Source organism: Rhea americana, unplaced genomic scaffold (assembly GCF_003343005.1).
Source record: "Rhea americana isolate MKP2758 unplaced genomic scaffold, rheAme1 scaffold_133, whole genome shotgun sequence".
Lineage (NCBI taxonomy): Eukaryota > Metazoa > Chordata > Aves > Rheiformes > Rheidae > Rhea > Rhea americana.
Window position 1 is genome coordinate 1182591 of NW_028185406.1, and position 13860 is coordinate 1196450.

The following is a 13860-nucleotide window of genomic DNA, read 5'->3' on the forward strand; positions in this document are numbered from 1 at the left end:
TCTGCTTAACATTGGTTTCTATAGTAACTCAGCAGCAGTGCAAAGAAAGCTTGTAAATGCAATGAAAGCCTGTAGTTACTTCAACTGTTGCTTATTTTAAGCTGTATCAGGATCCTGAAGTCTTGTGTCTAGTATCACCATGTTTCAAAAGACCATCTAGAATACGCTGGGGAGAAGAGAGCTCTCTTGTGATTGCTATCCTACTCACCTCATATCAAACCCTCTATCAGAGATTTGAAGAAACAGATTTTCACTGTGTTAAAATTTCTGCAAAATACTTGTCCATGCAAATATCTGGATAAAGTATCTTAGCACGATTATGAAATTTATAAAATAAAGCTAGCCTCCCCTGTGCAAACTGACATGTTCTACTTAACACGTCAGTCGACAGTGGCACATCAACTRCAGTTTACAGTTAGTTTACATCAACTGTAAATCAACCCTGAAACATAAAAAAATATATATAAAAAAACCCCACACATACAAGACAACAAAAATTCTGGCCCACAATTCAAGAAAAAAGTTTCATGTTAAACTTCCAAAACCTGAATAACCCTTAAATGACTATTGCTGAAACTGCTGAACAATATGAGAAGGGCAAATACTTTCTAAAAGTTAGGTCATTTATGTGTCTACATACACAAACATTATATACACATATAAGTCAGAACACAGGTTTAGTTTACTTTCCAACGTGCCATTCAATCTTAGTTACAGTTCCATTTAAAACTGCAGCTTTGGCCTGTGCAATAAAGTCATTTCACAGAATCACAGAATGGGTAAGGTTGGAAGGGACCTCTGGAGATCATCTAGTCCAATCCTCCTGCACAAGAAGGGTCACCTACAACATGTTAGACAGGGTTGTATCCAGGTGGGTTTTGAATATCTCCAGAGAAGGAGACTCCACATCATCTCTGGGCAACCTAGTCCAGTGCTCCGTCATTCTCACAGGAAAGAAATTCCTCCTCATATTTAGGCGGAACTTCCTATGATTCAGGTTGTGCCCATTTCCTCCAGTCTTTTCACATGGCACCACTGAAAACAGTCGGCCAGCCAGCCATTCCATCATAGAAGGCTGTCAGATTGGTCAAGCAGGATTTCCCCTTGGTGAATCCATGCTGACTACCCCTGACCACCTTCTTTTCCTCTATATGCTTGGAGATGACATCCAGAATGAGCTGTTCTATCACCTTTCCAGGGATGGAGGTGAGGCTGACCAGCCTATAGTTGCCTGGGTCCTCCTTCTTGCCCTTTTTGGAGACTGGAGTGACAATGGCTTTCTTAAAGCCTTTAAGCTCCCTTATTGTAGGATTGGTTTCCAAATGCTAGGAAAAACATCAAGCCTCTACAATTTCACCTCACTATAAGCAAACGCTTTGTTCTAATCAAGAAATACCCCTTCAACAGTCAATACCACTCACTTAAGTCAGAAATGCACTTCCCATGCACCCCCAGTCTATTCTCAACTTTATGGCAGTTTTTCCCCAGCAGATCTTTTCAGCCCCTTTTTGATATAAGCATTTCTACACAACATTTTCACTGCAGTGAATGAATATGCAAAGGATAATCTCTGGCTTCTAAAGGTGTATGAGTACGTAATTAACCAGGAATGATCACTGCAAACAGATTCCAACTAGCGGACAGGCTAGCTAATTAGACCAACTACCCTCAAGTGTATCATTTACATGTAAAGGTAATAATCAAAATTAGGTCAACATTGTCAGCTGATGTTCCCCACTGAAGGAGATGATCCATCTGTAACTTGATTTTGTTCTCTCTGAAGCAAATACTGACCTAAAATCTACTTCTATGCTAAYATGATTAAGATCTAAGAATAACTCCTTGGGGTGAGTTCTTAGGAAGGCTTTGCACAAGCTTCCTTCCATTCAATTTCTGCTGACTTGACTTCATTCTAGGGAGTGTTCAACTTAAGGAGGGGGGAGGTGGTGGGAAATAATCAGCTAGAGACTTGTGCAATGATTGTGAATTTGAGATTTTTGAGAAGACACTTCCAATAACTAGGGAAAATGTCTGGTCTACTTGACTTCCCACTTCATTTGATCCATGGGACTGCATCCGGTAAGAGATAATCAGCACTGAAGTTAATATATTTTTTTTCCCCTCCAAACTAGAGACCAAATTCTTTGCTAATATGAACTGGGAACAAGATGACCACAGCACTTCTGGCCTAGAGAATCTGGTGAATCCGTCCTAATCAGCCGCACATAGTTTGCCAAATTAGCTCATCCCATTTTCATTCACACATTATCCCTTCCACTGCCAAGTTTGCTCAGGAGCTGCTTCTGGCAGGAGGAGATAGACAGTCATGTTTGATGGCTATTATCTTCAATCAGTATTACGGTTTACAATGAACATGTATCAGCAGCTTTAATTCTATTGGCCTTTTCTAAGCAATTCAGTTCTTCACTATCAAATTTTATAGAAGCACCTTCTGACATATTTCAACAAGACTGAAGCCACTCCTTCAATTCAATTAAGACTGTTAAGTATCAAAAGCAGCTGGAACAAACAGATGTTTTACATGCTGAAAGGAGAAGAGTGACCTGAAGAAATCCTCTGGAAGCTAAAGCCAGGAACAATAGGTCACAATATAATAGATGCCAATTTTTCCTTAAAGGAGGTGGGGGAAGGAAGCTAAAATCATCATCACATTAAAAGTCACACACAAGCAAAACAACATATGGGTATTCAGATTAGAAAATACTTGGAAGAACAACACTGGAAAGTTACACAGGAAACAGGAATAAATAGAGTAACTCTGTGCTTTATTTTTTAATCAAGCATAAATGTCAAATCTATGATCTTCACGGATGTGTTAGGAACCATATCCTCAAGCRTATCTGGGTAAGGCTAGCTAACAAACAGCTCTGTTTCTTTGCTTCAGAGGAAGGAAAAGCTCAGTAAGTGAGCTAATACTCACAACTCACTGGTTTGCTCCTACATGTAATAGGCCTGGATGGTCTTGTCAGCAGATAACTCAAACTAAGAAAGTATTAGCTATTTCACTCTCACAAAAATAAAGCRAGGAAAAAATGCTGCCTGGAGCATTATCTTATCAAGTACAAGTGAGTGCTTAAAAGCCTAGTGGTTAGAACTGCTGTATCTGGAATACTCTACAGATCACATAAGATACAATGCTATCAAAAACAACTATTAAATTTCTAAGATGATGGTTAGAGTCAATAGATCAGTATATTTCATGAAACCATGACTCCATAAAATTACAGGGATTTATATGCAGCATCAAGCTGCAGGATTGCAGCCTTACCTAAACAGCAGCACGATGCAGTAGATATTTTTTCTGTTTTTCAGGTGATTAACCCAACCTCCAAACTGAAGAGGTTTAAATTACTTATTATATACATGTTAGACATACTATTTAAAATGGTATGCATGCAAATAGGGTTCCTAGGACTCAAGTCTGTACATTTTTGCATACAAACTACACAGTTAGCTTAACTGATTTTATCTCTAGTTATAATTTGTCCTTTTCACATTTTAAATACCCTTCTAAACTTTTGACTGGTGGGAATGATTCAGGTTCAAAGTTACCTGTTTGTTGTGTAAATTATGACGTAGATAAGTCCAGTTAAATATACATTCAGAAAAAAAAGTATCAAATTAATGAAGTTATTGTTTGATTAGACACATCTGCGTACTATRGGTTTTGCATAGCATCTACCTTGAGCTGAAGGGGTAAAAACAAAATATTCTGTTTATATTCATGTAACATTAGCTAATTCAGTTTCAACAGAAAAGCAATTTCCTCCTTTCTCCCTCACTAACTTGTTAAATGTGCTAGAATCAGATACAGCATTACTTCAGTAACTAACAGAAGCTCTATCCCCTACCCATCCTATTCTACTTACATCATAATTACTCTTTTGTTTTTTGGGTCGGTGGGGGGGACGGAGGCATACGTGAATRTATGCAATAAATTGTTAAAAGTGCTAATAAGATCCAAATTCAACTTTGATCCCCACCTCCTGGATGAAACTAAYGAGAGTTGTGTTTGGAGTTCATCAAACACCAAGCTGATGATGAATACTGATATACTCACAGTTGTCCAAAATAAAATGTAAAAAAATGTTTTTAAAGGACATTGTTATACAGGTRTTAAGCTCAATTATTTTAACAGTAGACAAAATAGTTGTGTTAGAGTTCTATGACATTTTTACCTGGAAATACAAGCTTTTGGGGACCTTTTTGGTTAAAGACTAGCTTAAAATAGTAAGAAACGTAGACCACCATATAGCTTTGATGTTCCCTAGAAACATTAAAATTGCTTTAACTTGAGCAAAATGTTCTGCACCTGTTGATGCAATTGTATACACAAGAACTGGCCATTCTGCCTCTTCCTTTTTTGCTTTCCTATTTCTTAAAAACTTTGCATAAACTTTTTTTTAAAGGGCTGAAATGCCTAAAGAGACATCTGTTCATTCTTCTCTCCTGGAACTAACGCATTCTCCCAACAGTTATTTGTTACAAAGCTACTGCATATTGCTTTTTGACAACTGCGCAAAACCTCTGCAGCAATGTGTTCCCTCCTTTCTCTCCACAAAAAAAGGTGCTAAAGGTTTGGATACAGCTGGAAGGAGAAAAGCAACTATGTTTTCTTAAAGACTTGAGGACTCAGGTAAAGATAAGATCAAAACATTAATGAAAGAAGAAATGAGTAAAATATGCAGAGAAATGTGAAGAGTGAAGCCAAAACTGGTTTTTAGCAATGTCTCTTAGTACGCCAGATTCCCTGTCCATAAACAGCTTTCTCAGACAACTTTTATCCTCTGGAACATTAATTACTAAAAGGCTCCAAAGATAAGTGATATAAGTACAGTTAAATATACATTCAACATTCTGGAAGTCCCCCTGTGCCATCATTTCAGTAATGCTTAAATTGAACACACAAAAAAAAAACAATTGTGTTTACTTTTTATGCTTAATACATTTCAGAAAACTTCTGTATCAACACGTGTTGTTATAATTAAGTGATGTCCAGGATGTGGATCTTATTTAGAAAAGAATAAAATAAATGAAAAAAATCATTTCACTTATAAACATTATTATGTCAAGGCTTCTCACAGAGCAAGGCAAGCAGCAAAACTGTACACTAACTCAGTCGTAACAGCTGCTTCTCAATGTCTAAGCCTACTACCACTATGTTATGCATCAGCTTACTTTTCTCTGCCTCCTCCCCCAACTTTGATATTTCCAGTGAATCTGAGATACCTGGATTTGTTTGCTTTACTAGTCACTCCAGTACTACAGTAAAAGCATCTTAAAAATCTTACAAACCCTTATTACCACCTTCCTGTTCTAAACTCTTCTCCCTCCKTTTATATTTTCAAATGCTGAATTGCTCTACTCCAACATTGAAATGCTGATTTCATTTCAGGACCCTCACAAAAGATTATCACATTCGAGTGCATCAGAAAGTCATATTACACATGGGAGGATCCCTATGTTGGTCAACAGAAGGCAACAGTAGCATTGCAAGATAGAAAAACACTCAAATACTGACCAAAACAAATACATTTTACTTTTAAAAGATTATTACTAATAGAAATRTTTAGACTGTGCAGAAAAGGCCTTTATTCTCTGAGGAGACTTGATACTTTTTCATTTGAATGACAGTAACTATTTTTATTGTATTTTATGGGAACATGTGGGAAAARACACCTCTTCATCTCTTCCAAAAAGAACCCTGTGATAGGAGTTCTCTCTAGAAGAGAAGTAAACAAACAAACAGAAAAACCCAGCAACAGAGGATACATTTATCAGCTATGCTTGTTTCTAAACAGTGTTAAGCAGGTATCAGCGATGTCTTATTTTGGTATTCTATTACTTTTGCTTTAGAGATAATCCTCCTCTGTTTAACTCCTCCTATTGGTTAGGTGATGCAAACATGTACAACAAAGTAAGGTTGTTGATGTGCACTATAAGCCATTCTGTGGTTATGACTTAAGTCTCAAGCAAAGAAATACCTGCAYTGCAATCAGTCAGTCTTCCAGGCCTTTATCTAACAGAACTTACTGAAACATTCTCAAATCTTGACTTATCATAACATATTTTAATTGGCAAGACATTATGTTGATATTTGTTTAATTGAGTAGTATCTAGTCTTCAGTCATGTCACATATATTACACAGAAGCATATATTTTTGTCTAGACTTAATTTGTACAGCCTTACACACCTTTTGTATAGCATAGTTCAGTTGACTTGCATTTTAAGCAGAAGTTCAGGTCAGGCTCTCAAGCAYGCTGAACACTTTAACACCAGTCAATCGTAATTTTCAAAGCTTTGTAGCGTGAGGCTTAGAACAGTACAGYTGAATCAACTAACTAATATCCTGAACTTTTGCATGTTGAGTCAGAGCAACACATGCTCCCAGCCAGCGATGCTAACATAGACACAGGTCTTGGGCATACTGAAGCCCATACTTGGAGCCTGTTTCTAACCCCAGCCATCCTACGCTCTCAGAAAGATTTCTCTGTTTTTACCTGGGAAGTAATATACCCAAATACAGATGCATGGATTTTCATTATCAGATACTTGTGACAGCCTGCTCCCATCCCAGTTGTAAGAGTGTTCACCAGGAACAGTTTGAACAGCTATCGAGTTTGCAAAGCCTGAAATCATAGTCAGCCAATCTGAAGCAAGTGGGCATAAAACAAAAGCCATAAGCAGGTAGCCATGATTTTCTAAGAGATAATTTCTCATCTTTGTGGTTGACTAGCTTAGAGATGGAGACTGGGAAAAGGGGCAGGGAGGAGAGCGGGAACAAGCCTAGCAGTCAGATTGCGAAGAAGCAAGAAAATAGCAAAGGAATTAGAACAGAAGAGCTAGCCATAACATGAACCTAAACATATCTTCACATTCTACAGATAATGATTCCAGATGATGCATCAGTTATGAACCATGGCTGCCTAGTGATAGGTACAATCCGTACATTAGAGCGGCAAATTGCTGTCTAACTCACGTAACATCTATTTACACTCTTGATTTCTGTGTGCTGGTTACTCATATGTTCATGACAATCATGAACACTTTTTTTCAATCTAACAACCCAGCTCTAGTCAACAGAAACAACTGCTTACTATTCCACCTCCAAGTATTTCTCCCAATTCATACTGGTTACTGATTTTCTGCACTTTGAAATACAGTACATAATTCAAACAGGAAACCAAAAGGATTAATCTGAGCAAGAGTCACTTCTGGAGAATGCATGTTCCATCATCAGCTCCAACATCGTGCTAGTAGTTTGCAAGCAGCAAATATAGGTACTATTGCTAATATTACTTGGCACCAAAACAACCCTACATAATACATCACTTTCCCTCCAGACTATAATACATTTTGCTTCCCTTTTTGCTTTGAACTGACTTGAGTGCATGCTCAACTCTTTAGAAATTAATGCAAATAACAACTATGTAAATGTACCTAATGAAATTTGACACCCGTATGCACTATTCTTTCCAGGTAAAATCTGACAATTTCTTACTTTTTTTAAACAATCAAGATCAAGTTTTTGCTATTATAAGTTTGAGATTTCCATCCTGCACTTACTGAAAACTACTAAGTTTCGATCTGTTAAAAACTAAGCATTCAGAAAGTCTTCTTACTAGATTTTCCTATCATGCTTTCCTCTGCAAATGACCTTTGAGAGAAACTGGATGTCTGCCTTAATTCTTGTTAACTAGGTTGTGTTACAGGCTTACTAGTGGATCAAAAACTATAGCTGTTTCATTACTTGATGCTCAGAGATGGTTATCTTCCCCTTCTTTCCTTTCCAGAATCTCTCCACCCTCCAGAGTATATGTTAGAAATTGCAAGTCAATTGGACCACATAATCAGCTGCTAAACTTACTTACCTTCTGCCTGTTACAAGAAATCATATATAAACACTCAGATGCTCAGTGATATCCTATAAGCACAAGTGACATTACTCATTAGAACCCTCAGGAAAAAAAGTAGCTTTGGAAACACAGGTGAGGGCAGGCAGGCCTAAGCACTGGCAATCATTCAAACACTGCTTCTGCTTCACTTTCTCATTYTTTGTCAATCATACTCATTTCCCTAAACTTTAATATTTAGATGAAAGAAATGAATGAATCATTTATCTTGATTACAAGCCACCATGATATTTACCTTGAGCTTCCTGTGGTGGAATTAAAACAGTATTATACAACACTGTGAGGAAGATGTGACAGACTTTTCTGCAGAAGTGTTTGGTTAAGACTAATAGTTCTTTGAGAAGTACTCAGGATGTAAAAGGACATGCCAATAAGTAAAAGCTTAAGAAACTAGTCTTAATTTTACAGGCGAGTTTGGGGGAGGTTCCCCCACCTTTCTGGAAAAGCAAAATGAACTAGCAGGAGAAAATTACTGGTAAATTCAGTAAATTCAATTTAATTCAGGTAAATGTAGCCTTCAGTTCCTGCATAAGATTTTCTTAGTTTCCTTTAACCATTCACCCCATGTAAATTGGCCACCAAACCAAAAAGAAAGAAGTTGCAATCCACCCACTTTCCCAAATATATGCAATAGCTCCACAAAGTTATCACAGTGCGAAAAAAAAAACAAAAAAAAAAGCAATAAGATAGTCCATCACAGATGTATCCATCACAGACATACATCCACAGGGACCCTAACCTAAACAATTTTTGTTTGTTTGTTTGTTTGAAGTCATCTTGTAATTTCACAGGAACCTGAATTTAGTCATTTCATATCACCCTGGAAATAGTCTGCAATGATAAATAAAAATATCTATCTCATGTTTCAATTGTTTTATTACACAAAACTATTTACATAACATTTCTCCTATATCTTCCTTTATACAAATTTTTGCATTGCACTCATCTCTGGCTTTGTTAACGGAATTATGACACTAAGCTKTAGTTTTTCAAGATGAAGTATTTCTAAAATGGATTGCTAATTTTAAGGAACTGATTACAAGCATAATTTACTTTTTTCAGAAAACTTTTAGACAGARAAAGCTTTTTAGAGTATTGATGGAATCAGTAAGTAGGTCATAAAATAAACAAACTGTTTAATCCCAATTTCAGAACTAAATTATTAGCAGTTCCTGTGCCCCAAACCCACTGACAACCCAAACCCACTCTCTGTATCTAGCGAGGAAGGCTTGCTCAATGCTACTACAGAAGATTATTTGTGTGTATACCATCATCTTTAGTGAAGAAATAACACTATGATTTATCTCATGTAAAGTTGTACAAAAACAGGATTTTTATACTGTTTATATAATAACATTCTCCTCTACTTAAAAAAAAAAAAAAAGAAAGAAAAAAGAAAAGATTGCATTCATTCCAAACAGTCCTCTTGCATGACAAACAACATCTGAGAAGTAACTACTGAGAGGACCCTTTGAGGGCACCATACCTAAAAGAMGACCCTTCTCTAGCTCACTTCTTTTGAAACTGGATTGCACATATATTTTTCCCTAGTAACATTTGGGGTTAGCCAATGGATTCAACTAAATTTGGTAGCTTGAAGCCACAAAAAATGACAATCCCACAAGTTTTGTTAAGCCAGTCAACTGAAGAGAAAAGAAGCCAAAGTTCAAGTACTCGCAAGTTCTTACCTAATCATTTGCGAATGTCATCAGCCAATTTCCGCAGCAGAACCTGGCAGCTCGCATGTTGCTGCCATAACAGTCTGTAGTAGGAAATATAGGTATCATGCAAGAAATATTGAAAAACAAACAAAMAAACAAAACCCTTAGTATGATTCTTTTAAATAGCCAACCAGAAGACATCATCAAGACTCAATTGGATCTGCTAATCACAGTGCTAGTTTTAATTCTMATTATTAATGCCAGATGCCCTACGGTTGTATGGCTAGATGTCTTATGATATAAACAAAGAATTGTTACAACATTAAAAGCGAAAAACAGAAACTCAGAAGCCAACAAACAGCAAAATCAGGTCCTCCTTTTGCATACTTCCACTTCAAATAGAAGAAAGTAATGGGGAATTGTGATTTTCTAGATGTGACAGTACATGTCCTGCCTCCTTTATGCAGAAAACAGGGAGGGCAATCAATCACCCACAGGTACTGTGCGGCCAGTAACCTGAACTAACGATGCCACAAGGTGAGCCAGAGGSCAGCTCTCTATCTACTCACTGCTTGGTAAGTAAAGGAGAGGGACAAAGCCTGTGCCACAGAATAAAATAGCCTCTGATGGGGTCCTTTCATAAGCAGAGATGCTTTTCAACTAATATGCCTGGATTTAAGGGAAATAGCGTGGCTGGTTCAAATGCCATGAAGGCCATGATTCCTAATAGACATCCCAATAAGCTGACAGCCAAAACTTCCTCTAATCCGACGATCTGACCAACAGGGTAGAATTGCAAAGACTGAAAGAGCAGTAAGCTAGTAGGGAGCAGCATGTCTCCCTTCTAAAAACAGGAACTTACTTCTCTCAGAAGTCACACCTAGAAGCTTCACAAAAGGGTCAGTTCATCATTATGTACCTCCACAGGTATCTACTACTATTAGCAAGAATAATTTCTGTGGATTTTCTAACTGTCYTAAAAACAGAGCTCGTGAGTCGTACTCTGAAGGATTGTTTAAAACCTACATAGGTAATATCAGTTTAGGAAGCTCAAACAGACTGTGAATATATGATTGAAGATCTCAAAAAATCCCTTACTTCCTTCTAAATTAAAGGTGAAAGAAAAACCTTAACACAGAAAAAAATCCACTATTTCTGTGGGTCATTAGTATCTCCCTTAACAGGTGCTCACTGAAAAGCAATCCAAATCTTGTTTACCTCACCACCACRCTTGACAATGCTGACTTGCTAAGACCACCTTAAATAGATTTTTGGCAACTAAAATATCCAGCAGTTCTCTACACCCTAATGCTCATGTTCTTCAGGTATCAACCACTTCTTTCTCTTCCTCATTAGTTTCTGCCCATTCCCACTAGTTCTATAAGTAGCCTGTTGGACCCACATAAGAGATTCCTCAGCCCATACAACTTGGATGCTCATTATAGTCATATTCTTGCTAATGAATTGCTATGAATGAATACTGTAGCCACAAGAGCAGCAGCAGAATCACAAATGTCCTCTTTACCTGGATTTCTTTAGGCTCACCTAAACAATCAGCATCCGCACACCCACCTACAATCCTCATGCCACAATTTCTCAGCACCACCTTGCCAGTAAACTGAGCTGTCCTTATCTGTTGTTTCCTGAGATTAGAGACAGGAAGAGTAAAAAAAAAAAAAATGGGAAACTGCCAAAAATTTAGGAAACAGACTTTGATCCACTGCATTGTCTCTAGACCATCTTCTGTCATCTCCACACAGGTCAAAACCAGCATTTCCAACAAACACACCTAACCAGATAGCTTAGCAGCCTGAACACACCAAAATCTGTCACGAAAACCAGAGCAGYGTTATCTGTTCGGATGTATTCATGCAATTAACAACAAATAAAGAGATCAAAGCACATCAGCTCATGACTTTTTTCCGAATTCTGCTATGAAGGAGAAAAAGTCTGCACTGGTCACCCATCTAACAAACCAACATCTCCATAAAGGCTTGTAGGAAAAGAGGGGAAAAAACACAATAAAACTAACAAAATATATGTCCCTTCCAGTCTCTTCTCTCAGCAGTCTTTCTTTCTATGCAGCGAAGGTATTTCCACACACCCAGAAGTTTCTGTTACATGAGGAGAAATGAAAATTAAGCTGTAGAAGTACCCAGCATCAGCACCATCCCACATCCACAATAAACAGTAGGTACCCTTCCTAGTTTGGTCCCAGTTGGCCACTGCTCATTAAGCAAGGCTATGCTACTTAGTTCATTTCAAAGCATTATTTCCAAACACAGCCTCCTTCCTAAAATACCAGCAAGACACAAGAAATACCCAATATACTACAACAGKAGCACAGCAAAACATGATCTGCAAGTGACAGTCTTATCACACGATTGACACTATTAACACTCTATACTAATTCACTGCTACTTCACAGAAACGTTTGTTCTCCCCCCCCCCTTATTTTCATGTGCTTTCTGAGAGGAGCAGTTTTGCCAATTTATTTTACCATTTTTCCCCTCCAGTTTGCTTTTTAATGAGTTACACAGAGCTGTAAAACTATTGGAAACATGAGTCTGTGCTGCAGCTGCACCATCCAACGCTGGCAACAGAAAACATGCTCCTGTCACTTGCTTCTTTATATTGCAAAAGCCGCCAAACACGCGAGCTATGCAACTCGCATCCCAAAGTTTGCATCCCTACAGAAAGCCACGAGCTTGCTCTAAAACAGGCCCTGCTTGAACAGGTTACATCTGTGTGAAAACAAGAAACAAAAAACAAAACAAAAACAAAAAAAAAACAAAAAAAAACCCAAAACAAACAAACAAACAAAAAAAAGACGCATGGAAATAAATCAGCGCCGAGCCCCCTCCTTTCCACCCCTCCTCCTCCGGTCGCCCTGAGGGAAGAAGCGTTTGTTTCTTGTTTCGTATCCGCAGGCGCGATTTGGCTCTCGCCCTTGGGATGATGGAGGAACACACACACACACACACACACACACACACACGTATGGATAGTCCCCGGGGCAGAGACGCGGGCAACTTACAGCAGAGGACCCCCAAGTAACTGAGAAGGAGCAGGCGGAGGCTGCGGCTCGCCATCTTCCCGGCAACAGCTGCTTTCCTGAGGCGGGAGCGGCGGACAAGCGCGGGGCGACGCCGGGAGCGGCCCGGCGGGGGCGGCCCGGGGGCCCCGCCTCGCCCCTGCCCCCCGGCCGTTGGGCGCGCGCCGCGGAGCCGTTAACGGTCCGCTGGCGGCGCGCGGAGGGGTCGCCGCGGGCAGGAGCCCCCGCGCCCTGGTCTTCCCGCTGCTCGAGCCGCTGCCTTGTGCCGGCGCGGCTCTCGCGGAGCCTCACGCGCGTCGGCAGCCGCAAACTTTTTACGGCGGCGGCTGCGGGAGCAGCGACGCTACAGCTGGCGGCAGAATTTCGCTTTAGTTCGCCGTCTGCCCCTCCTTGAAGCATGATGCAGGCAAATGGAGATGCAGCAGCAGACGGCAGCCTTGGCTTCGGCTCCTGGCACGATCCGGCTCATCTGTCCTCCCCCTGTGACCAATAAAACGCCCTCAAACGCTCCCAAGCTTTTATCATACGAAGTTCTTCATTTTTTAAAAAATTGTTTCAGTGAAATTTCTTGCAAAAGAATAAGCTTTAGCTTTGATTACAAAAAGCTTAAACTTCTTAAAGGAGAGGATCATCATCGCTGTTTGTACCAAACACACACACGGGGAAGACAAATACAAAGAGAGGTAGAAAAGCAAGTATCACAGTATCACAAGGTAGCTCTTCCAAGCTACAGGCTTCAGAGTCATAGGGAGTCCTTGGACGTGTACAGCTAGCTTGGACAAAGTACTGTGTATTAAAGGAACAGCCTTACACCAGTAGAAGACAGAGTACAATAGTGACCTCCAATGTCTTTCTCACTATTAGTTTATGCTAGTTTAGGAAATCCTGGATTAAATGCACAAGAGGTCTAATGGCCCTTTATGAGTCAAGGAAAGTACTCCTCGTGAAGGTTAACAGTGCATATTAGTAGTTTCTAATCACATCTTTAAAATGTATTACAGTTGATGTAATATGCTTTCATAACAAGAAAAGTATTATAAGTATTTTCTTGATAATCACTGAAGCAAAGCTGGCTATATTTTCAGTGTTTGGCAAAATGAGGAGAGTTTATTTGTAAAYGAAATCTAATGGAGAATAAAGAAGCAGAATGCCATGAAACTCTTCACATCAAAATCTTGTTAGCTTTTTTCACATGCAAAAGTTTATATA

General features: G+C 39.0%; 1 protein-coding gene across 2 annotated transcripts in view; it reads right to left on the reverse strand.

Moving 5' to 3' along the window:
- The window catches only part of JAM2 (junctional adhesion molecule 2), a 33473-nt gene extending 20453 nt beyond the window's left edge, over nt 1–13020 (reverse strand). The window contains exon 1 of one of the 2 annotated variants that reach the window (XM_085297967.1): nt 12634–13020. In XM_085297967.1, coding sequence (XP_085154093.1) covers nt 12634–12688 — 55 coding nt within the window. In that variant the 5' untranslated portion in view covers nt 12689–13020. Of the gene's footprint in view, nt 1–9623; nt 9698–12633 lie in introns of those variants that run through there. The other variant, XM_085297968.1, reaches the window with a different exon arrangement.
- Between the last annotated feature and the right edge of the window lie 840 nt (nt 13021–13860).